Source organism: Elephas maximus, chromosome 11 (genome assembly GCF_024166365.1).
Source record: "Elephas maximus indicus isolate mEleMax1 chromosome 11, mEleMax1 primary haplotype, whole genome shotgun sequence".
Lineage (NCBI taxonomy): Eukaryota > Metazoa > Chordata > Mammalia > Proboscidea > Elephantidae > Elephas > Elephas maximus.
In genome coordinates, this window is record NC_064829.1 from 65,376,924 (window position 1) to 65,403,064 (window position 26,141).

The 26,141-nt window shown below is 36.2% G+C and overlaps 1 protein-coding gene across 4 annotated transcripts in view; it reads left to right on the forward strand.

Moving 5' to 3' along the window:
* Nucleotides 1-26,141, forward strand: part of WDR7 (WD repeat domain 7) — a 412,772-nt gene that overhangs the window by 37,745 nt on the left and 348,886 nt on the right. For all 4 annotated transcript variants that reach the window (XM_049901825.1, XM_049901822.1, XM_049901823.1 and 1 more), the window contains 10 exons: nt 3,123-3,229; nt 6,953-7,031; nt 11,607-11,781; nt 14,200-14,276; nt 15,060-15,179; nt 15,529-15,674; nt 16,024-16,126; nt 21,183-21,324; nt 21,563-21,811; nt 22,549-22,769. In XM_049901825.1, coding sequence (XP_049757782.1) covers nt 3,123-3,229; nt 6,953-7,031; nt 11,607-11,781; nt 14,200-14,276; nt 15,060-15,179; nt 15,529-15,674; nt 16,024-16,126; nt 21,183-21,324; nt 21,563-21,811; nt 22,549-22,769 — 1,419 coding nt within the window. The remainder of the gene's footprint in view (nt 1-3,122; nt 3,230-6,952; nt 7,032-11,606; nt 11,782-14,199; nt 14,277-15,059; nt 15,180-15,528; nt 15,675-16,023; nt 16,127-21,182; nt 21,325-21,562; nt 21,812-22,548; nt 22,770-26,141) is intronic.

Here is a 26,141-nt window from a genome sequence, read left to right on the forward strand (position 1 = left end):
CTTTAGAGATTATCGTATGATTTTTCTTCTTTACTCCCGTAATATGGTGAATTATGTTGCTTTTCAAATGTTAACTTTGAATTAATGCTCGTTGCAGTTTTTCCTTGTCCTCTATTTACTGAAAGAGTATGTGTAGGATTAGAATTATTTCTTCTTTAAATGTTTGCTGGAATTCACCATGAAAACATTTGAGCCTAGAGTTTTCTTTGTGGGAAAGGTTTTAAACTACATATCCAATTTATTTAAAATATATTGGGCTATTCTAATTCTGTTTTTCTTTTCTGCTGTCTTTGTAATCTGTCTTTCAGAGAATTTTTCCAAATTACCTAAGTCAGTATTTGGCTATTTTTGTATACCCTCGAGTTAAGAATGGTTTTTACATTTTTAAAAGGTTGAAAACAAAAACAAAGCAAAACAAAAAAGCCCAACAAGGACAACTTTACAACAGAGACCATACATGGGCCAGAATCCTTTATAGAAAAGGATTGTCAATCCCTGATCTACGTTGTCAAATTTATTGGCATAAAATTGTTGTCAAATTCCCTTAGTATTATTTTGATGTCTGTAGATTTATAGAGATTTCTCCTCTTCCCGGTATTAGTAATTTGTGTCTTCTCTTTCTTTTAATCATTCTAGCTAGAGGTTTATCAATTTTATTAATCTTTTTAAAGAACCAGCTTTGATTTATTTGATTTTTCCTATTGTGTGCCTGTTTACTATTTCATTGATTTAGGCTTTTATTTCCTTTTCTACTTATTTTGGGTTTAAATGGTTCTTCTTTATTCCTGGCTTCTTAAGGTGGAGGCTTAAATCACTGATTTTAAGTCCTTTTCTAATGCAAACATTTAAAACTATAAATCTCTAAATTTTGGTATACTGTGTTTTCATTTTCACTCAGTTAAAAATATTTTCTGAATGTCCTTTATGATTTCTTTGTTTGAAGAAATTTAGAAGTATGTTGTTTAATTTGCAAATATATTTGGCAATTTTGCTGATGCCTTCACTGAATTCCAATTTAATTTTATTGTGGTCAGAGAAAATACTCTGTATGATTTCAGTTCTTTTAAATGCACTGAGATTTGTTTTACGCCTGAGCGCGTGGCCTGTCTTAGTCAAAGGTCCACGTGCACTTGTAAAGAATGTGTATTCTGCTGTTGTTAGGTAGGAATTGACTCAACTGCACTGGGTTTTTGTTAGGCAGGGTATTCTATTAATGTCAATTAGGCCATGTTGGTTTACAGTGTTGAGGCTCTGTTTTTTTCTCAGTTTTTTTTCCCCCAACTCTGTACTTCATTTCGAAACCCTGGTGGTGTAGTGGTTAAGAGTTCAGGCTGCTAACCAAAAGGCTGGCAGTTCAGATCCATCAGCTGCTCCTTGAAAACCCTGTGGGGCAGTTTTACTTGGTCCTGTATGAGGAATCGACTCGATGGCACTGGGTTTTTATAGGGTTTCTATGAGTTGGAATCAACTTGATGGCAATGAGTTTGTTTGTTTTTGGTTTTATGCTTCATTTTGGATAGATTTTATTGTTATGTCTTTAAGTTTGCTGAGGAAATTAAGGAATTGGCCAGGAGTTTCTTTCTAGTGGGAAGACTATTGAGTCTCTATATGAAGGTGGGATTGGATATATGAGAAAATTTTCTAGACCCATTTCAGCCGTGAACATTGATTGGATCTTTCTCTTAATTATAAATATACAAATGATGGCCAAGATGCATTTGATTTGGAAAATTTTTTCAGTTATCATATGCCAGAGTCAGGAGAAAAATCTCAATATTTTTCCCATGGATTATTTAATTTTGAACAATTTAACTTTCCTAATAAATTAGGATAAATTATTTATAAAATGTACACTATGAGGAGTACAAAGGGGCTTTAAAGATATTGGTCATATTCTATTTCATATGCCAGGTTTTGGGTATGTCATGATTTAATTTATTCTTCATATCTTGTGTATATGTATAAGTATTATATATCAATATTTAATTAAAAAATTAAAAGTGTATCCTGAAGTAACCTAGATCTTGAAGTAACTTTAAGTAACAGCATGTCATTTGGTACAAAGTGTGTAAATTTGGGGCATAATTGCCCCCAATTTTTAGAGTGATGAGTATTGAGTCATCCTTTCTGTAAGGAACTATGACACTAAATCAGTGGTATGTGAAGGTCATTCCTAGTTCCTGACAGGAGATAAAAATACTTTCAGATCAATGAAGGTATTACTTAAAAAATGAAGCCCTATTACTGTATTTTATAAACTAATTCAAATCCTTTATGTGGCTTCTCACTAGACTATACCTTAGTGTTTAGGACTGCTTGGTTTGAATTCTGGCTTCATCACTTCCTGTATGATATTGGGCAAGTAATGTCACCTCTTGGGGCTTCAGTTTCTACTTCACAACTACTCGGCAGGGTGATTGTGACCCTAAAAGGATTGGAAATTCACAGTTTCGCTGCTCAGAGCTTTAGGCATTCTGAGCAATTTTTTTCACATCTGTATCTGTATATTATATTGGAAATTTAATGGGATTCCAATTTAAAAAGTATCTTAGTTATCTAGTGCTGCTATAACAGAAATAACACAAGCGGATGGCTTTAACAAAGAGAAATTTACTCCCTCACGGTCTAAGAGACTAGAAGAAGTCTGAATTCAGGCAGTAGCTCCAGGGGAAGGCTTTCTCTGTCTGTCAGCTCTAGAGGAAGGTGCTTGTCATCAATCTTCCTAGTCTAGGAGCTTCTCTGTGCAGGGACCCAGAGCCCACAGGACACACTGCCCTCCTGGTTCTTCATTTTTGGTGGTGTGAGGTCCCTCTCCTCTCTGCTTGATTCTCTCTTTTATATCTCAGAAGAGATTAACTCAACATACAACGTCATATGTAGGTTGAGTCTGGCCTCATTAACATAACTACCTCTAATCTTGCCTCATTGACATCATAGAAGTAGGATTTACCACACATTGGAAAATTTGATCAGATCACAAAATGGTGGACAACCACACAATACTGGGAATCATAGCTTAGCCAAGTTGACATACCTTTTTGGGGGGTACAATTCAATCCATAACAAAAGGTTAATTTTTTTTTTTTAATTTGGTGCTTACACAAACATTTTTGCATTTGTAGGTTAATCCCCGAGCACTGTTGTTTGGTCATACAGCTTCAATCACTTGTTTGTCTAAAGCTTGTGCCTCCAGTGACAAACAGTATATTGTGAGTGCATCTGAAAGTGGGTAAGTATTTTCTTATTTTTTTTTTTTTCTCAGAAGTCTTTATTGCAAACAGTATCAGTGCTATTTTTTCCCCTTTTGGAGTATCTTTTAAATAAAAGTTCTCAGTTGCCTAAGTGAAATTTTATCAATACCAAATATCTAACTGAGATATTTGAAATATGGTTTTAAAGATATGAATTTTATCTTCATTAATGATTTTTATATGTTTATTATAGTTTATGAATATGCCATTGCCTTGCTTTTGAGAAATTCAGAGTACAGTGAAAGTCAAAACATGATCATTAACCCCCAGGGCATTCCTTGGTTGGCAGACAACTCTTAGATTATTAAAAAACCTGAAAGATGCTGGACTAGCATAAATTTGGAAGATGAAACCATGTAAAAATTCATGTAATCATACTGATATGCATTAATACACTAAAGTAACTTTGTGAGTTCCTAAGTCTCAGAAGGTAGTTTGTTTTGTTGGATAGTAGTTGGTGCAATGATTAAGTGCTCAGCTGTTAACTGAAAGGTTTGAACACACCAGCAGCTCTGTGGGAGACAAGACCTGGCAATCTGTTCCTGTAAAGATTTCAGCCTAGGAAACCCTATGGGGAATTTCTGCTCTGTCCTGTAGGGTTGCTATGAATCGGCATTGACTTAATGGCACACAATAACATTTGTAAGGCCCAGCCTGTGAGGAATTTTTAAAACATTTTTAGTGCTTAGAAAATGGTATACATATTTACACAATATATTATCGAAGAGCCTTGGGAAACTTGAAGAAAACTCTATTAGACGTTCCCACTCCCCCTCCCCCTCCACCATTATGGATTTGGATTAGGGACCAAATCCATAATATTATGGATTTGAAGAGAACTTTGTAAAACTCTTTGGAATGATAAGAGGAGCATCAGGTAAAAATTTAGTACTTTCTTGTCAATTAAAGCATAATTATACTACCCAAAAAACCCATTGCCATGGACTTGATTCTGACTCATAGCGACCCTATAGGACAGAGTAGAATTGCCCCATATGGTTTCCAAGGAGTGCCTGGTGGATTCAAACTGCCGACCTTTTGGTTAGCAGCTATAGGTCTTAACCACTACACCACCAGGGTTTCCAAACTATATGTGTATAAATAGATTGAGTGCCTTGTGAAAAATTGTTTCATGCCATGTAAGATACGGAAAATGACATATTAAAAACTTTAACAACATGAGGATTATTGCATTCTATTAATGTTGTTTTCTGTTAAATAAATCTTAAGTTTCCTTTTCAAAAGGCAGAATGTATTGACATTTCTAATTTCCAATAAAATTTCTGCAATAAATACAGAATCAAAACTGAAATATTGTATTTAATTTGCAAAAGTTTGGGATTTAGTTAACTTTAACTTTTTTTTTAATGGTTAATTAATTAATGAGTATTTATTAAGTTTTTATGGTGTGCCAGACACTGCGTAGCCCTTGAGGCTCCTCATCCACTTTGCAAATGAAGAACTGAGAAGCCACTTACCCAAAACTATACAGCCAATAACTGTCAGAACTGGGGCAAGAATTTAAGTTCATCACCTAAATTTGTAGCTTTTTCTATTCAAACCCCTGTCCTCCTTGGGAATGCTCAACTTCAGTTTTTAGTTCCTTCTGGCACCCACACAAGGAGCCTTGGTGGCGCAGTGGTTAAGAGCTTCAGTGAGCTATGGCCTATTACCACAAGGTCGGCAGTTTGGGTCCACCAGCCGCTCCCTGGAAACTCTATGGGGCAACCAGTTTGGTTTGGCAGCTTTCTTCAGTAACCGAGCAAAGCCTACCCCCTGACTCCTCACCCTGTATCTCTCTTTCCTGTTAAAACGCTTCCAAGGTGTGTCTCTTCTATAGAAACCAGCTTGAAGTCACACTTGGAAAAAATCTGATAGTATTTGATAACATCTTTTGGTTTACCCCTCCCAGAGGATTGGGAGTTTAATAATAATGGAGCGGAACCTAAAGAATTAAGGGCCCAAGATCTGAGCAGCCTTCTCCGTGAATCCGAGTGGATCCAGCCAATCATCTCCTGGGGAGCCTCGTATTCACACTTCCCGCATTGCACGAATCACCTCTTCAGTGCCTTATGCTCCTCCCTCACATCCTCAAGAATCTTCACGAGCTCCCCATTGCCAACTGGACAAATACAGCTTAGCTGAATATCCAAGCCTTGCTGTCATCTACCTTCACCTCCTGTCATTCCCCAAAACACTCCAGTGGCTGACCCTGTCTGACCTCTGCTGATAGAATGTGCTCCTCCTCTTTAGAGCCCTCCCTTCTGGTTCCCCTTTGCCTGTGCAAACTGCTCTCACACTTTGGTGGTGGTGGTGGTTAGGTGCCATCGAGTCAATTCCTGCCCATAGCGACCCCATGGGACAGAGTAGAACTGCCCTATAGGGTTTTCTAGCCTGAAATCTTTTTTTTTTAATTTTTATTTTTGTTGTGCTTTAAGTGAAAGTTTACAACTCAAGTCAGTCTCTCATACAAAAATTTATATACGCCTTGCTATATATTCCTAATTGCTCTCCCCCTAATGAGACAGCACACTCCTTCCCTCCACTCTCTCTTTTCGTGTCCATTCGGCCAGCTTCTGACCCCCTCTGCTCTCTTCATCTCCCCTCCAGACAGGAGATGCCAACATAGTCTCATGTGTCTACTTGATCCAAGAAGCTCATTCTTCACCAGTATCATTTGCTATCCCATTGTCCAGTCCAATCCCTGTCTGAAGAGTTGGCTTTGGGAATGGTTCCTGTTTTGGGCTAACAGAAGGTCTGTGGGCCATGACCACCGAGGTCCTTCTAGTCTCAGTCAAACCATTAAGTCTGGTCTTTTTACGAGAATTTGGAGTCTATTCCCACTGCTCTTGGCTCCCTCAGGGGTTCTCTGTTGTGTTCCCTGTCAGGGCAGTCTTCAGCTGTAGCCAGGTACCATTTAGTTCTTCAAGTCTCAGGCTGATGTAGTCTCTGATTTATGTGGCCCTTTCTGTTTCTTGGGCTCATAATTACCTTGTGTCTTTGGTGTTCTTCATTTTTCTTTGGTCCAGGTGGGTTGAGACCAATTGATACATTAACTTTTGTTTTTGCAGTACTAAATTTTCTACCTCATATGCCAATAACTTAAATGTAAATTAAATGTGTTGTTAATATAAGGAAATAGTACTTTTATATAGTCAAGTTATTTTGGTTATATAAATTATAAAGTCTTCACTATGGAAGTGAAACATGACTACAAAGCTGTAACACTAGGCTATGATAACCACTGAAAAATCTCAGTTGTTTAGATTAAAAGTTTATTTCTTGTTTTTTGTCACTTGCCAATCATGGGTCATCTGGAAGCTCTACTCTACTTTGTTATCATTACTTCAAGGTTCAGGGTGAGTGAGGAACCACTTATCTGGAGTACATGCAGAGGAGAAAGAGAGTTCTTGAGGGTTTCACATCCCTCTGGCAGAACTACTCACAAAGCCCTAACCAACGAAAAGGAAACCAGGAAGTGCAATCTTACCATGGGCCCAGAAAGAATGTGGATTGGGGGGTTTAAGATGCGGTGGGTGAGAGGACCCAAAGTTTTGACAGACAGCAACAACAAATACACATAACTTTTTATGAAATATATTAGTTTTAATAGGAGATTAATGTGAAACCTCAGGGATGAAGTTGAACAGTGCTTTTAAAAATCAGATTTAAACTGAAGTATTATTTATTTTGTTTTATAGAGAGATGTGCCTCTGGGATGTGAATGACGGCAGATGTATAGAATTTACAAAGTTAGCCTGCACACATACTGGCATTCAGGTTAGTATTTGCTTCTGTAAATGCTCATGTTAGCACAATTTATTACAATAATAAAATCTAAAAAAAAAAAATTTTTTTTTTTTAAACATTGAGCCTATATTTTTATATGTAAAATGGCTGGGGAAGGATAATAGGAAAAGAAGTCCAGAATTAGAGTAGTGAAAGTTCTTCATAAGATGGCACACTGGGGAAGGTAGGACAGAGAAGGGGACTTATAGGGAAAGATATGGGGCAAGCCAATTACCACCTCTGCTCCTGCTGTTTCTGGCTATCCTGCTGTCTCAGTTATATAGTGCTGCTATAACAGAAATACCACAAGTGGACGGCTTTAACAAACAGAAATTTATTTTCTCACAGTTTAGGAGGCTAGAAGCCTGAATTCAGGGTGCCAGCTCTAAGGGAAAGTTCTCTCATTCTGTCAGCTCTGGAGGAAGGTTCTTGTTTCTTTTATTTAGCCTCTGCTCCTGGACAATCTTCATGTGTCTTGACATCGGTCTTACCCCATCTCTGCTCTGCTTGCTTGTTTAATCTCTTTTAAATCTCCAAAGAGGTTGACACCCTGTCACATTAACATAACATAAAGAACACATTCTCAAATGGGATTATAACCACAGGCATAGAGGTTAGAATTTACAACACAGATTTTTTGGAGACAGGATTTAGTCTATAACATCTGTTCTCACAGGTGATAGCCCCTTTATGGGTAAGTGCTTTAGATCTTATATAATAGAATTCCCTCTTGCTGATGCCTTTATGGTTCTATTGGTGATTAACACAAACTGATCTGTTTTGGGATACATATCCTTTACATTCCTTGCACTGTTAGTTTTTGGGTACTTTTAAATTAATTAGTTTATTTTTTAAGGCTTTCCAACTCTTTAGAAGACATGACCATTTCATATTATATGTAGAATATTACACAGGAATTTGTAGTTTCTGAGTTACAGTCCTTGTATTCTTTCTTACTGTTTTGTAATTTTCAAATTCTCTCTGCTTCAATTTCCTGACTATTTACTGTGCTAAAGACTGAGAAAATTACCAAGTATATAGAAAATATTGTTTATGTTCTCAATGGGAAGGATAGGGAAGACAACTCACATTTATTGAGTATAGGCATTAAACAAAAAAAAAATCATTGTACTGGTGTTAAGAATATACACAACAAACATATACCAATTCAATGATTTCTACATATACAATTCAGTGACATTGATTAATTCTTCAGTTGTACAACCCTTCTCACCCTCCTTTCTGAGTTATTCCTCCCCCATTAACATAAACTCACTGCCCCTTAAGCTCCCTATCTAATCTTTTGAGTTGCTATTGTCAGTTTGATCCCATATAGATAGATCTTGAAAGAGCACAATGCTCAAGGCAGATGTTCTTTACCATTAAGCTAAACTATTGTTTGGTTTTAAGAAGACTTCACAGGGTATTTTTGACTTAAGGTTTAAAGATTATCTCAGGGCATTAGTTTCAGGAGTTCACATTTAGACATTCCTTGTATGGTATTTCACTTACCATATCACATCCCTACAAATTAAGTAGGAGTCTATCATTTTACATGTAAGGAAGAGGAGATCCAGAGCACTTAACGTGACTTGCCCAAGTCTTATGGTGAGTCATTCCTGGCTCCAGGATCCCAAATCAGATTTCTTCAACTCTAGGGACTGTGTTCTTTCTGTTACATCATACTGTCTCGTTTAAAACAAAATCTTTTTTTTTTTTGTCTGCTGATGATTGACACAAACTGACCTGTTTCGTGGGTCGAGAAACGAAACTGTGATACCACAAATGAAAAAAAGCAAAGGAAAATGTTTGTGGGGGAAGGTTGTGATTAGTGAGTTGGGTCTTTTGTGACTATTTCTTGCCCTGGCAAAGGTTTTTCACACAAAACAAAACAAAAAAACCAAAACAAAAACTGAACCCAATTGCCGTCAAGTTTATTCTGACTCATGGCGACCCCGTTTATGTCAGAATAGAACTGTGCTCCATGGGGTTTTCAGTGACTATTCTTTTGGAAGTAGATCAGCAGGTCTTTCATCCGACGTGCCTCGATGTAGACTTGAACTGCCAATGTTTCAGTTTGCAGATGAGTGCTTGAGTGTTTGTGCTACCCAGGGACTATTAAAAATTGCTTCTTCAATACCGTTGGGTCACATGCCTTTGATTTAAAGGGCATATATTGCTTATTTTTATTATGTGCAGAATCATTAAGGTTTGTAGTGAGAAGAGGGGTATTAAAATGATGTAGATTTCTTGATTTTATAAACAACTTATTCTAATTTAAAACTGTATCTAAATGCCTTGAATTCATTGGCTATAAATATTTTGACTGTGTTTTATGATTTAAAAAATCTTGGTTTACATTATAGGAAAAGTATTTTTATTTATTTTCACCATATCTTTAGTGCTTACTTTTTATTTTATCTGTTTATTTTTAGTGCTTACTATTTATCAGGCCCTGCTTCAGTCGTTTGTATTATTTAAAATGGTTGCCACCTCTAAGTAGAAGTTGCTTTTTGGCAGATTCATCAGTTCGGTGCCAGTTCTTTCCAACTTCTTAGGTCCAGAAATGGGTTTTTTTTATATATGCAGAGATGATAAAACTTTTAGTGACACTGGCACTTATTTAAATCACAAGGAAATGCCAATTTATTAAATTATCACGTGTGGCATCCTATTTTAATATTTGAAAAATTTGCTTTCCCATTCAGGACACTTTCTTTGCCAGTATCCAAGCATCTTGAAAGCTCAATTAGTGCTCAGAAGATTGTTTGGGACTATAACATTAAAACAAAAGGCAGGAGGTATTTAGCGAGGCAGGTTTAATAAAATATTCCTGCCTACAGGAGAGATCTCTTCTCTATTGACTGGAGTGCAGTGTCTCTCCTGGCTGGTGTTGAAGGAACACTGACAAAGTTTGCTCCTCTGCATCCATCCTTTCCTCCTTGATGTGGGTTAAGGCCCCTATAGTTACAATATTATATATGAGACTGGCAGTCCCTGGAAGCTCCCATTGTGTGTTGTGTTTTGTAAATCAACCTTCTGAGATCTAGAGGTGTTCCTTTGTGGCCGTCTGCATTTTATTAGACCATCTCTTGGAGTTCTAGTGGTGTTTCCTTGTTCTTCTGTAAAGAAAGGCCTGGCAATCTACTAAAAAATCAACCATTGAAAACCCTATGGAGCACAGTTATACTCTTGACACACATGGTATCACCACGAGTAGGAATTGACTTGATGGCAACTGGTTTCTTTTTTTTTCCATTTAATACCTTGTTTTTAGTTAATGTGCTCCATGATTAATGTTTACATTTAAGAAGTTTTGCTGCTTCCTGTACTGTGCTCTCCGTAAATGACTAAAGATTGTATTCCTTCACACACAGTTTTGAGCTCTGAGAATAGGGATAATGGGTATGGGAACAGACTGGACCCAGGGTTTCTTAGTTATTTCCCCAGTTATGGAGCAATTACAGCATTGCCCTTTGTGATATCACTAGCTTGCCCACACGTGGTTCATGTAGGGTACAGTCCCTTGAGAGTAGTGGTCTAGGTGTTAGATAGCTTCACCTTCTAAAAATCCCTTAGGAGGGTCAATTACTAGGAGAGTTACTGTTTTTTGGAGGCTATGGTAAGTTTCTTGGTCTGTTTTGATAGTTATTCTTCCTCTGCTCTTTGATTGACGAAAATCAATTGTTTCCTCTTGAGCAGTTCTTGGTTGAGTAACTTGTAGATCATGATGGCATTGCCTCTTTTATTTTTCTTCCGCACAAAGTGTAAAATGCGTACTGTCAGAATGGCTTCCACAGTTGTGTCACACTGTACTCTGATGCAACACTTAGTTTAATCAGAATACATTTCTGATTATAATATATTTGAACATGAGTTATCCTTTACTAGTAAATTTTGTTTTGTCATAAACTATTAAAAATATAAGCCTATTCTCACCTAATCCCATTCATCTAAAATTCTTATTTTGGGAACCTACTGGAGCACCCCTTTTGCCCTGGTTTGTGAAGCTGATTTTTTCCAGGTGTTTTTTTTTAATTCATTCTACAGTCCTGTTTTAGATGCTAAAAACAATAACAACAAAAACCTGTTTTCATCGAGTTGATTCTGACTCATAGCAACCCTATAGGACAGAGTAGAACTGCCCCATAGAATTTCCAGGGAGCACCTGGTAGATTCAAACTGCCAACATTTTGGTTAGCAGCCATAGCACTTAACCTCTATGCCACCAAGGTTTCCGTTTTAGATGCTAGAGGGGGATAAAAAGAAAAATTAATTATGAATTGGACTCCAATATAGTTCAAAAGGGAGGATAAGATGTTAGGAAAAGAATATTTTTTGTTAGCTATTTTGAAATGTTACAGAATTAACTTGATATTTGTTTATGAGTATACACAGGTATATGAATATACCTGAATATAACAGGTATCAAATGTCTGGAAATATTACTGAAGAAGTTAAGCATTTAGGAGAATATCATAATAAGCTTGATGATGCATATAAATCAAGTGTCTAAACTAAAAGAGAACATTTAAAAATATTTTTTCCTTTTTGACATGAATTTAGTTCTACCAGTTCTCTGTTGGAAATCAGCGAGAAGGGAGGCTCTTATGCCATGGACATTACCCTGAAATCCTTGTTGTGGATGCCACCAGCCTGGAAGTGTTATACTCCTTGGTGTCAAAGATATCTCCAGACTGGATTAGCTCCATGAGTATTATTCGCTCTCACCGAACACAAGGTTCGTGGATTATGCTTTTTAGAAACTTTAGCACCATGACTCAATGTTTAATTTATTATGAAGTCCTGTAGTTTATCGTAAATTAATTCTTTCAGTTATATTGTCCTATTTAGAAATAGTTATTCCAATAATTTATGGTCTGTGTCCTCCTTCATGAAACAGTCTTTGACTGAATTGGGACTTAAAGTGTTAGATGATATTCGTTACATGAGATAGATCACTAAGTTTTGGCAGTTTTAGAGTGTGGGGGTGATTTTCTGAAGTGGAGGAAGATTATCTTATCCCCTTGGAGATAATCGTGGAACTGTAGTGTCTTAGTCATCTAGTGCTGCTGTAACAGAAGTACCACAAGTGGATGGCTTTAACAAAGAGAAATTTATTTCTTCACAGTAAAGTAGGCTGAAAGTCCAAATTCAGGGTATCAGCTCCAGAGGAACGCTCTCTCTCTCTCTCTAACAGCTCTGGAGGAAGGTCCTTGTCCTCAATCTTCCCATGGTTGGGGAGCTTCTCAGGTTCAGGGACCCTGGGTCCAAAGGACACGCTCTGCTCCCTGGAGAAGGACATCATGCTTGGTAAAGTGAGGGTCATTGAAAAAGAGGAAGACCCTTGATGAGACGAATTGACACAGTGGCTGCAACAATGGGTTCAAACATAGCAATGATTGTGAGGATGGTGCAGGACTGGCAGTATTTTGTTCTTTTGTGCATAGGGTCACTATGAGTCAGAACTGACTTGACAGCACTTAACAACATGACAGCAAAAGCATGAAAAGTGAAAGTGAGATTCAATTAAATTTTCCAGGCAATAGGGAACTTATTAGCATGTTCACCTCTAATCTTAAAATCCATTGCTATGGAGTCATTTCGACTCATAGCAACCATATAGGACAGAGTAGAACTACCCCATAGGGTTTCCAAGGAGTGGCTAGTAGATTAGAACTGCTGACCTTTTGGTTAGCAGGCAAGCTCTTAATCACTGTGCCACCAGGGCACCACTCCTAATCTTAGTTACAGTCAATGTTTTCTTTAAAAAAATGTACTTATGTCTGTGACCGACAGTTTGCACATTTTAAATTATTATACTCTCTCCATATATGGGATATATGAGCACACCCCATGGTCTGATAGTCTGAACAGAATAGTATGCAATTTTAATAGAAAATTTTGTGTAGTCCATGTAATTCTAAATGTTATTGGCTTATAATGTTGTAAACATGTGCATTTTTGTACATTTACTGTATTCCACATTTTAAGCACATTTACCATATTCTTATCTGTGCGTAGTTGAGAATTTTAGATACATGGATATGTTGCATTTTTACTGTCATTGACAATAGTTGTGAGCAATTGTTATCGCTTCCCTGTATAGGAATCATGGAAAATGTGGTAATTAGTGTATCCCAGTAGGTTTTCAGGTAGTGTCTTATGTTGCCTAGGAAATTATGCAGTATGATAATCTTTTCACTTAAAGATAGCAAGCAATTCTTTTTAATAACCAATGTTTATTGAAGTCTTAGTATGTGCTAAGTGCTACACCTGTGATGCATCTGAATTCTCATAATAACCCATTAAGGTAGGTTGTATTTGCTGTGTGAGCCTGATGGCAGTGGTTAAGATCTCGGTTGGCAAAAAAAAAAAGATTAGCAACTTGACCACCAGCCGTTCTTGGAAAGCCTATGGGGCAGTTCTATTCTGTCCTGTAGGGTTACTATGAGATGGAATTGACTTGATGGCAACTGGTTTGATTTTTTTGTACTTAATGTTTGCTAAACAGGTAAGCAAATTGAGTTTAAGATAGGCTGGTTAAGTTCTCCACAGTTCATTGGCTAATTAGTGAAGAAAAATGTCATTTTTAACATACTCCTCCCTCACTTGGAAACCTGTTTTAGACTGCTTTGAAATGTTAGTGTGTCAAAGTTCATGCATATTCCTGTGATGCTGTGCCTGGCCTCTTACCTGAAGCTTATGAATTTGGATTTTATATCATGTCTTTCTCTTGATCACAACCTATGGAGTATGTAGTATGCAACCAAATTTGTGGAAGTAGGTGGGAAAGGGGACAATGAGTGCATCCAAACAAAGTGACCGTGCTCATTCATGGTAAATTATTAAAAATTGTCCATTTTGATGAATAAAAATTCTTTGTTAACATAATAATCAAGGGCATTAATTGTTGATTCAAAATAATAAAAACACTCAAGTAGCTGGAAACAACTTCTTGAATTCCAAAGTTTTGTTCATCTCTATTAAGCTGTGTTTCAAAATCTGAATTCTATTATTTCATAACCCACAGAATTATGTTTTTTGGCTAATTATAAAACATACTGTTATTTAATTTCATTAAAGCGGACCACCTCAATATGTAGAAAGGATGCATGTTATACTTGTAAACTTTGGCTGCTTGTTCCTTTCTGTTTAGAGGACACTGTGGTTGCACTCTCAGTGACGGGCATTTTGAAGGTGTGGATCGTTACCTCTGAAATAAGTGGTTCGCAGGTGAGACAAATGAGACGGCAGGGGACTTGTCAGCTTTTCTTAATAAATATAAGTAGTCTTAAATTGTAGTAGTTATATCCACCACACATATTTCCCTATGGGGGAGGGAGAAAGCTGTTCTTTTTGATAGTCTTGTTGATATGGTATAGAAGATACTCTTATTTTCTTTGCTTTTGATGGTAGACATCTGTTCTATCCAGAATTCGAAGTAGAGAAACATTGCACAGGATATGAAGTAGAGAACATAAAAGAGGTGGAGTTTTCCTCAATTGCTTCTGTTTTAGTTAAAAGGTAGTTTGCTGGAGGGAAAAAATAAAGCTAAACAAACTGCCACAAAAAGTATATAAAGCCATTTTTTGCCCTCTATCTCAGTTCTGTGGGCTTGAATTCCTTGTTATGTTTTACCAGTAAGAAAGGCAGATCAATTTCTGACAATATCTATGCTAATCTCTTCAGCTAGGGAATTTTTAGGCATTAAATGTGGGGGAAACTGGATGATCGATCAAATTTTTTTTTTACTAAAAGCACCTGTAGCTATAAAAATTGGTATTAATTCAAGCTTTTGTCATCTGTCATTGCCAGAGTGGTGACATTCTGTCATCAGTGTTTTAATCTTGAATATAGCCTTGAAGCAAATACATTTGGGTCCAGCTGTTATTAGAGTGTATTTTTCCTGCTTTTTACCTTGGCCCCTTTATGAGGAGCTGAAATGATGAAATATGTGATAATTTTAACTGACAACCAAAACATTCCTAAAGTTTTACAAATCTTTTCTCTTTTCAGGATACTGAACCAATATTTGAGGAAGAATCCAAGCCAATTTATTGTCAGAATTGCCAGAGCATCTCTTTTTGTGCTTTCACACAGAGGTCACTTTTGGTTGTGTGCTCCAAATACTGGAGGGTGAGATAACTTCTTAGAAGCGGCTATATTTCTACCCCTCAAAATATTGGTTTACCAGACTTCCAAAGATAATTCTTAAGGAAAAGCTTGGTGCAAGAATATTTTAACCATTTAGATTTCGTGTCTGCATACAGCTGGGCGTCTGGTTGTGTTTTCCCTGTTAAAGGTGACTGTGCCCCTTGGCTCACTGACAGAATGTCTTTATCTGAGGCAGTGAACTCTAAAGGGCTGAATTTGTTAAAAGCAACTTCATTTCCAGAGTTTTTTTTTTTTTTAAGTTGGAGTGTCACTGAATCTTACTTAAATTACAGTAACAGGGACTAGATTGTGAATTTCTTATTCCTTGTAGGTATTTGATGCTGGAGACTATTCCCTATTGTGTTCAGGTCCTAGTGAAAATGGACAGACATGGACTGGAGGTGACTTTGTATCAGCAGATAAAGTAATCATTTGGACTGAAAATGGGCAAGGTTATATTTACAAACTACCTGCCAGGTATTCAATAAATAATAAGTTAGCACTTTCCTTAAATAGTAAAAGATTCAGAATTTGGGTTATAACCGGAAAGTATAAAAATGCATGTAATTTAAATATTTATTTTAGGTAGCATCTTAAGCTAGATTTGTAATTACAGTTTAACTACTAATTACAGAAATTAGGTGGATTTTTATTTGAAGTAGGATATTTTTATAACAACTATTTATTTTAATGACTACATTAAATTTACCGTAATTTAAAAATTTACTTTTGGTCTATTGTCTAAAAAACCTTGTTACATTGAATGATATGATAAAACATTTAATGTCAGTATTATAACTGAATGTTGTATTTTTTCCATTTTTAGTTGCCTTCCAGCTAGCGATTCATTCCGCAGTGATGTGGGGAAAGCAGTTGAAAATTTGATTCCTCCTGTACAACATAGCCTCCTGGATCGAAAAGATAAAGAGGTAAAATTCTTCAGGTGTCATTTATAATTGATAGTTACATTGAAAATTTTCGTAATTATTTGTGTCTATTTTGGGTTTTTTTATTATTATTATTTTTTTTTATTATTATTTTTTTTTTAACTAAGCATTTGAAATATAGAATACAACTCGTACCACTTGGTAGCTGTTGTAAAACTTATTAACATGGTCGGCTTTAAGTACAATTTGTAAATCTGAATATTTCTTTTGTATGTATAAATATGCCTGTAATACAGCATTCACCTTTCTCTAAGAATACAATTGAGCATATGCTGATTACATATTAGAATTGACTTCTTGTTAAAATTCATATTGATGGAGTAAATTTATTTTACACCATCGTACAGTTATAAATATTTTTAAAAAATTTTTTTATAAATATAGTGATATGTAATTTTAGAAGGGTAAAAATAATAGGTGTAATACTGCTGATTGAAAACAGCTGATTTATTACTTAAACTAGGCATTGCAGTATCTTCCAAAAAGAATGTAGAGATTATATCATTAGATATTCTAAGTTAAGAATAAGAGAATTTTTTTCTATATAAAAAGAGATGTTATTATGATTTCTGAAAATGTGCTTAATGTACATTTAATATTGAAAAGCAACAGCACTTAGTATTTGTTTTTCAACCCTATATTCTATGTATGTGTGTATGTATGTATGGAAACCCTGGTGGCGTAGTGGTTAAGTGCTATGACTGCTAACCAAAGGGTTGGGAGTTCACATCCACCAGACACTCCTTGGAAACTCTATGGGGCAGTTCTCCTCTGTCCTATAGGGTCGCTGTTTGTCAGAATCAACTTGATGGCAATGGGTCTGGTTTTTTTTGGGTTTATATTCTATGAGCAGTAAGTAAGAAGCTTTGGTTTTGGAAGTAAAGTGTAATAATGGGGGAATCCTGTGTTTCTCAACCTAATCATTCTGAAAATTTTATCTCATCTTCATATAGAGGGAAAGGGGAAGGGAATTGGTTTTTCTATGACTATTTTGAGTATTTAAGATTTATGCATCTATATGCAATTAAGGTCCTTAATTTAATAATTTGTCCCTTACTCTCAAACTACTTACTGCTCTCTAATTGAGACAGTCACTTCCCATTAAACTAAGAGATAATGACTTATGTAACAAGCATGTTTCTTTAAATGTCAGCACCCCAGTACACTTTAAATAGATGTATCATGTGATGGGAGATATTTGTATGTTGAAATGTGGAATATTGGTTATTACTGCTGCTGTAGCAACTTCTCTTTGTTAAGTACGTTGTTTATCAAGTAAAATTCTTAGTAATTTTGAGATTTCAAGTTAAGTCAAATAATTGGTTATGTTTAATATATGTAATTTCCATAAACTAATGCCTTCTTAGGAAACAACTAATATCAAATATGATAGTTAGCTATAATTATTTGTCAGAACTGAAACCTATTTATGACTGCTTTTCAGGACAAGATTCTATGCTTTAATATTCAAGTGTTTGTGGACTGATATTCTAAATTTTTATTTTAGGAGTCCACCGTGATTTAACATTTTCAAATAAGAGATTTCACTGAAGGTCAACATCTTAAGATGAAAAAGAATTAGTTTTCAAAATGAAAGTTTACACAAGACTCTAAAGAAAGATATTTGTTCTTAGTAGTTTATAACTAACATCAGGATAGATTCAAATTAAGTATATAAATGTGACCATGGTATTAGGTGAAAATATACTAATTAAAAAAAAAATGTAGTTCTCTAGTTGCACAAGCTTGGTAGGTTAATTTTGCTGCTATTCTCAGTGGCTAATCAAGAACTATATAAGAAGTGACTAACAAGAACTATATGAAGAAGAATGCGGCATAAGGGCTGGAGGAACACTCATTAACAACCTACGATATACAGATGATATAACCTTGCTTGCTGAAAGTGAAGAGAACTTGAAGGCACTTACTGATGATCAAAGACTACAGCCTTCAGTATAGATTATACCTCAACATAAAGAAAATAAAAGTTCCCACAAATGGACCAGTAAGCAACCCCTTGATAAATGGAGAAAGTATTGATGTTGGCTAGAATTTCATTTTACTTGGATCCACAATCAATGCCTGTTATGGATTGAATTGTGTCCTCCCAAAATATGTGTTGTTAATCATAACCTCTATGCCTATGGTTATAATCCCATTTGGGAATGGATTGTCTTTGTTATGCTAATGAGACAGGGTTAGTATAGTGTGTCTTGAGCCAATCTCTTTTGAGATATAAAAAAGATTAAACAAGCAAGTGAGCAGGCAGAGATGGGGGAAGAGAGATGCCAAGCCACATGAAGATCGCCCAGGAGCAGAAGCTAAAAAAGACAAGGACCTTCCTCAACAGAGAGAGAAAGCCTTCTGGAGCCTGCACCCTGTCCTAAACTATGAGAAAATAAATTTATCTTTGTTAAAGCTATCCACTTGTGATATTTCTGTTATAGCAGCCCTAGATAATTAAGACAACGCCCATGGAAGCAACAGTGAAGACATCAAACAACATATCGCATTGGGCAAATCTGCTGCAAAGGACCACTTTTAAGTATTAAAAAGCAAAGATGTCACTTGAAGGACTAAGGCAGTCCTGACCCAAGCCATGATATTTTCAGCTGCCTCATATGAGTGCGAAAACTGGGCAGTGATTAAGGACAACTAAAGAAGAATTGATGCATCGGAATTATGGTGTTGGTGAAGAACATTGATTATACTGTGAACTGCCAGAAGAACAAACAAATCTGTCTCGGAAGAAGCACAGCCAGAATGCTCCCTAGAAGGGATGATGGCAATACTTTGTCTCACGTACTTTGGATACAGTATCAGGAGGGTCCAGTCGCTGGAGAAGGACATCATGCTTGGTAAAGCAGATGGTCAATGAAAAAGGAAGAATCTCAGTGAGATGGATTGACACAGTGGCTGCAACAATGGGCTCAGACATAGCAACAATTGTGTGGATGGGGCAGAATCAGGCAAAGTCTCATTCTGTTGTACATAGGGCCATTATGAGTCAGAACTGACTCAAGGGCACCTGACAACAACAACAACAATCAAGAATGCACGAAACATTAAAGAAATGCAGATCAAAACTCCAATGAGATTTCATCTCACTCCAACAAGGCTGGCATTAATCCAAAAAACACAAAATAATAAATGTTGGAGAGGCTGTGGAGAGATTGGAACACTTCTACACTGCTGGTGGGAATGTAAAATGGTACAACCACTTTGGAAACAGATTTGGTGCTTCCTTAAAAAGCTAGAAATAAAACTACCATACAATCCAGCAATCCCACTCCTTGGAATATATCCTAGAGAAATAAGAGCCTTTACACGAACAGATATATGCGTACCCATGTTTATTGCAGCACTGTTTACAATAGCAAAAAGATGGAAACAACCAAGGTGCCCGTCAATGGATGAATGGATAAATAAATTATGGTATGTTCACACAATGGAATACTACACATCGATAAAGAACAGTGAGGAATCTGTGAAACATTTCATAACATGGAGGAACCTGGAAGGCATTATGCTGAGTGAAATTAGTCAGTTGCAAAAGGACAAATTTAAGACCATTATTATAAGAACTTGAGAAATAGCTTAAACTGAGAAGAAAACATTCTTTTGTGGTTACAAGGGGGGAGGAGGGAGGGAAGGTGGGAGATGGGCATTCACTTATTAGATAGTAGATAAGAGCTACTTTAGGTGAAGGAAAAGATAGCACACAATACAGGGGAGGTCAGCACAATTGGACTAAACCAAAAGCAAAGAAGTTTCCTGGATAAACTGAATGCTTCGAAGGCCAGCGTAGCAGGAGCAGGGGTCTGAGGACCATGGTTTCAGAGGACATCTAAGTCAATTGGCATCATAAAATCTATTAAGAAAACATTCTGCATCCCACTTTGAAGAGTGGCGTCTGGGGTCTTAAACGCTAGCAAGCAGCCATCTAAGATGCATCAGTTGGTCTCAATCCACCTGGATCAAAGGAGAATGAAGAACACCAAGGTCAGAAGGCAATTACGAGCCCAAGGGACAGAAAGGGGCACATCAACCAGAGACTACATCATCCTGAGACCAGAAGAACTAGATGGTGCCCAGCTACAACCGATGACTGCCGTGACAGGGAACACAACGGAGAACCCCCGAGGGAGCAGGAGAGCAGTGGGATGCAGACCCCAAATTCTCATAAGACCAGACTTGAAGGTCTGACTGAGACTAGAAGGACCCTGGTGGTCATGGCCCCTATACCTTTTGTTGGCCCAGGACAGGAACCATTCCTGAGGCCGACTCTTCAGACATGGATTGGACTGGACAATGGGTAGGAGCGGGATGCTGGTGAGGAGTGAGCTTCTTGGATCAGGTGGACACTTGAGACTATGTTGGCATCTCCTGCCTGGAGGGGAGCTGAGTGGGTGGAGGGGGTTAGAAGCTGGCGAAATGGACACGAAAAGAGAGAGTGGAGGGAGAGAGTGGGCTCTCTCATTAGGGGGAGAGGAATTGGGAGTGTGTAGCAAGGTGCATATGGGTTTTTGTGTGGGAGTATTGTGTGACTTTCACTTAAAGCACAATAAAAATTATAAAAAAAAAAAAAGAACGGGCAAAAAAGCTACGATTAGTGGGTTTTCTCCTTTTGACCTTTTAAATGAAGACTGTTTTTGCTGAAGAGTGGTATATCTTTGTATTCATTAATAAATAACAGCTAATTACATAAATTGTACTGTTTTAGTGAGTAATCAGTTTTCACTAAGCAGAGGGAAAAAGAAAAATACTAACTCTAGAAAAGGACTATAAATATAGTTTTTATATCCTTGGCTATTTGTGTTATACTGAATTTGAATATTAGTTGACATGTATAGTAATACTACAATGTTATATTAAAATATTGTTGAATACTCATGCTATACACATTTTTTTTTAACCTCTTGTTCTGACGGAAAGTAATTAACATCTTTATATGAAAAATGTTGCCAATATATGAAATAATTCAATTGAAAATAGCAAAAGATATTTAAACCATGGTTTTTTTTTTTTTTTTTGGCAGTTGCTAATTTGTCCTCCTGTCACTCGGTTCTTCTATGGCTGCAAGGAATACTTCCATAAACTATTAATTCAGGGTGATTCTTCTGGAAGATTGACTATTTGGAACATATCAGACTCACTTGAGGAGCAGGAAGGTGAAGAAGGTAGTAGTAAATCACGCACAACAGTTTCCTTTTTAATTCTTTTAATTTGACATCTTAGAGGCTAACAATCGAATAACAGATTCATAATACAAATGTATCATTTTCTTCTTAGGATAATATTTGATGACAGTTTTTATGTTTTCGTATACTGTCAAATCTACCAGAAGTACACTTATTTTAATGTTTTTTTTTAACATGTACCAATATTTTTCTTTTTTATGAAACAAAACCTCTGCAGGGCTGGAGATGACAACTTCTGTTAGTTTGCAAGAGGCATTTGATAAACTGAATCCTTGTCCTGCTGGAATTATTGATCAGCTAAGTGTGATTCCCAACAGTAGTGAACCTCTTAAAGTAACCGCAAGTGTGTATATACCAGCACATGGACGGCTCGTTTGTGGTCGTGAAGATGGAAGCATAATTATTGTACCTGCCACACAGACAGCCATCGTACAGCTGCTCCAAGGGGAGCACATGCTCAGAAGAGGTATACTGAAGATCTAAAAAGGAGTTTGAGAACTGTATAACCGTGAATTAAAAATGCCCTGCTCTTTGTTTTTAACAAATACAATGAACAAGTGTAGTTGTTAGTTTGCTGTATATGGTTGGTAGAATTTAATGTGCAGATGATAAAATACTCAGTTGCTATTACTGAAATAAAAAATGTTCACGGTAAATAAGCAAGTATTCCATTTTCTTTCTTTGACATATGCTATTTGCTATTAGTTACCTCTGTGGTTTATAAAATAATTACTATCAGCAATTGGTAATCTTCTAAAACAGTGCTGTCCAGCAGAGATATAATGCAAGTTATATATAATTTTTAAATTTTTAATAATCTTGTCAAAGAAGTAAAATGAAACATGTGGAATTAATTTTAATATTTTATTTAACCCAAAATAGAAAAACTTATCATTTCAATTTATAATCAGTATAAAAATTTTAATGAGGTATTTTACATTATATATTTTGTACTCTTTGAATTGCATGTATATTTTACATTTACAGCATGTCTCTATCAGACTAGCTGCATTTTTAGTGCTCAATAGTCTTACGTGGCTAGTGGCTACCATGTTGGACAGAGCAGTTCTAGAAGATAAAATTATAAGCCTTTTCTGTTACAAAGTTATGCATAGCTACTTTGATAATTCATGTCTATTTTTACTTATTGAAACTTTGTAAGACTTTGATTTTCCCATTTTAAAAGCAAAACCTCTTTCACAGGTTGGCCACCTCACAGAACACTCCGAGGCCATCGGAACAAAGTCACATGTTTGCTATATCCTCATCAGGTGTCAGCACGTTATGATCAAAGATACCTCATTTCTGGTGGTGTGGACTTTTCTGTCATCATTTGGGACATATTTTCTGGAGAAATGAAACATATCTTCTGTGTGCACGGTGGCGAGATTACTCAACTTCTAGTTCCACCTGAAAACTGTAGCGTAAGTTGATTATAAAAGATGATTTCACTTCAGTGGGGCCAAGTTATATTGCTATGAGGCATGTAAGTGGGATCTAGAATAACAAAGAAAATGTGACAAGAGAATTAACAAAACTCTTTCAATTTTAAAACTAAAATTAATAATAAAAATTATGGTCATTTACTATTGGGCACATAGAAAGAGAAGATGGAGATAGTTTTTTTTCCTCTTATTAGATCTTAAATAGCGTGGCGTGTGCCTGAGCATAGCCACAGTTTAAAATGTATCTATTGAATGAAATTCCTATTTTTTGTTTTAAAATGACTTAAATATCCCTGAAGACATTCTAAAATCTCATTATTTTCAAGTTCACCTGAGCAAAAAGTGAACGTATGCTTTAATAGAGGCAAGGTATGTGTTTTCAAAATACTTATCAGTATTCCGACTCATAGTGACCCTATAGGACAAAGTAGAACTGCCCTGTGGAGTTTCCAAGGAGTGGAAGGAGTTCCTGGATTTGAACTGTCGACATTTTAATTAGCCTGAGCTCTTAGCCACTGTTATGAGTTGGAATCAACTCGATGGCACTGGGTTTGGGTCTTAGCCACTGTGGCACCAGGGCTCCACTTATCGATAAATCCCTTTACGTAAACATTTATTGTAACATGGGAGAGAAAATGTAATTGCCTATAGAAAGTGTGACAGCTCATAATGATGACTTTGGGACATTTTATACATGTGTTTGTGGAGATGGATTGTTTTTTCAGTGATGTATTTCTAAGTTGGACACTAATATCAAATAAAAAGCTAATATTTTTAGAAATATGACATTTTAGGAGGGTTTAGTGTAAATGGTTAATACTCTCAATTTTTACATTGAAGGATTTTAATTTTTCATTTTTTAAGGGAACTTTATTTAACATTCTTTCCAAAATGGTAACAGTCCATTTAGACAAAGTGCTTTGAAATTGAGTTCTGTCTCTATGAATAGTCTTGTTAACTGAGATTTTAACTTGTAGCTGATACAGATTATTTGAAAAAATTAAAATCTAATAAGAAAAAAAAATCCCCAACGTGCCCTTTGAGATATAAAATATTTAGGTAATTCAGGATCATGTCATGTCAAAGTATCATGGAGAGCAATTCAGAAAGTTAACTTTTTTGGATGGGGGGTACTTAATATCTGCCAAGTAATTTGTTTAAGTGTTCCAGGGATATAAACTTGCATTTTAGAAAGAGGATAAGGGAAGTATTCAAGTAACTTTGATATAAGACAGAATATAAATGAAAAAGGAGAGGTACTAACAAAATGCTCTGGTGGGTGCGGGCAGGGGCATATCGAAGGCATCAGGACAACCGGAGCCTTCGGAAACTAGTCTAACAGAGCTGCAGATTCAGCTCCGTGTATAATTGACCTTGTGAGAGATGCTGGAACTTGTTTTCAGATTTTGAATTTAAAGTGGGGCCTTTACTTTATTATTAAATTAGATTGCCATTTCAAATATCCATATAAAAGACTTTTTAAAAAATATTTTTTGAACAGGTTTGCTAAAATTTTAACTGACTTATTACATTTTCATCTGTGCTTAGAATATTATTTACTGCAGTATTTTAATAATATTTTATACATAGATAATGCATGCACCTAGTATAAAGTTTCAAAGGTACTAAAGGGTATAAATGAAAAGTAAGTCTCCCTCCCCTTTCTATTTTCTAGCTACCTGGTTCCCTTAAAACAGACTGCCGTGTCTTGTACATTCTTCCAGAGATTTTCCACACTATAGTTTTTTAATACATCAGAGCTATAGCATTTTAGTTTAATTTTATTCTAATGACTAAGAATTTAAGCAACACGGAGTGATTAGAGATAGAATGCTTTCCGAATTTGAATGCTGTCAGAGGTTGCCTTGGGTAAATTACCAGGATGTGAACTCTAGGCTAGGGGAGGCCAAAAGAGGAGTATGAGGAAGAGCTCTACTAAAAGGGAAGGCAGATATTTTTAAGGCCTCTGGAGAGCCGCAGCAGAAAACTTCCTCCAAATCATTAGGATTATGTAGTCACAGATGGGAATGATCTGACACCTTCCCTCCCACTTCTCCTCCAGTCTATTTTACCTTCCCCTTTTATTTATCAATCTTCTTTTACTATAGTTTCCAGCATAAAGGGGTCCACTTTTCAAGACCCAGGAACTTTTTTTCATTTTCACAGAGAAAGAAACCAGACTGATAAAATACTAAGAGAAGAAAATAATTTTAAAATATTGAGTTTTTTTTTTTAATTTCTCTTACTAACCCAAACTTGGTTGATTGACAGCAATGAAAATTCAGAAATTAAAAGAAAAATAACACTAATGACCCAGCAGAATATTTCTCATGTATAGAATAGTAGTGATACCTCTATGTGGAGCTACCCACATTTTCTCAGTTGATTTTCAGCCACAGTGGATGGCTGGATTTAGAAGCATAGCCTATGACATTGAACATTTATGGGGAGTGTGTGTGTATATGTAATATAGTATCATATACAAAAACACACAAAATCATACTATATGATTATGGGTATATTTATAGGTAGGGAAAGTATTAAGATTGAACTGGAAATAAAAATATCAAATTTAGGTCATGGTTTGCTTCTGGAAGGCAGGGGAATGAGTAGGGAGGGAACTACATTAAGTGACTGCCTTAAGTTCAATGTTTTATTAAATATATATTTAATATTCACTTCTCATTTGCATTGGATGATTGGATTGTCAGAGCCATTTTGCTGTTGCTAGAACATTATTCAGAACAGAAAATTTGGAAAATGTTTTAAAATAGATTATTATGGTGATGATAATTGGTATAATTATTGTACCAATTATATGTTTCTGATTGTGAGCATATAGGCTAAATTCTTTAATATATAAGTTAAGTAAATGATTACTTTTCATTTATTACATCTTACTAAACTTTTACTGTCACATAATCTCATACGTGTGCCCCAGAAATATCCAGAAGAGGGCAGCATGGGTTTTTGAAAACAGGAATGTCAACTGTCTAACCTAGGCATGTGATGGTGTCTTATTTGAGCAGTATTAGATTCGTAGATCCTATTAATCAGGAGCCCTGGTGGCGCAGTGGATAAAGCACTCAGCTGGTGACCAAAAACCACTCCGTGGGAGAAAGATGGGGCAGTCTGCTTCCGTAACGATTACAGCTTTGGAAACCTTCCAAAAGTTCGCCTGTGTCTTATAGGGTCGCTATGAGTCAGAATCGACTGGATGGCAGTGGGGTTTTTTTTTGATTCATCAGGAGCCCTGGTGGCACAGTGGTTAATCGCTCAGCTGCTAACCAAAAGGTCAGCGATTCGAACTCACTAGCTGCTCTGTGGGAGAAAGATCCCCATGATCAGTTA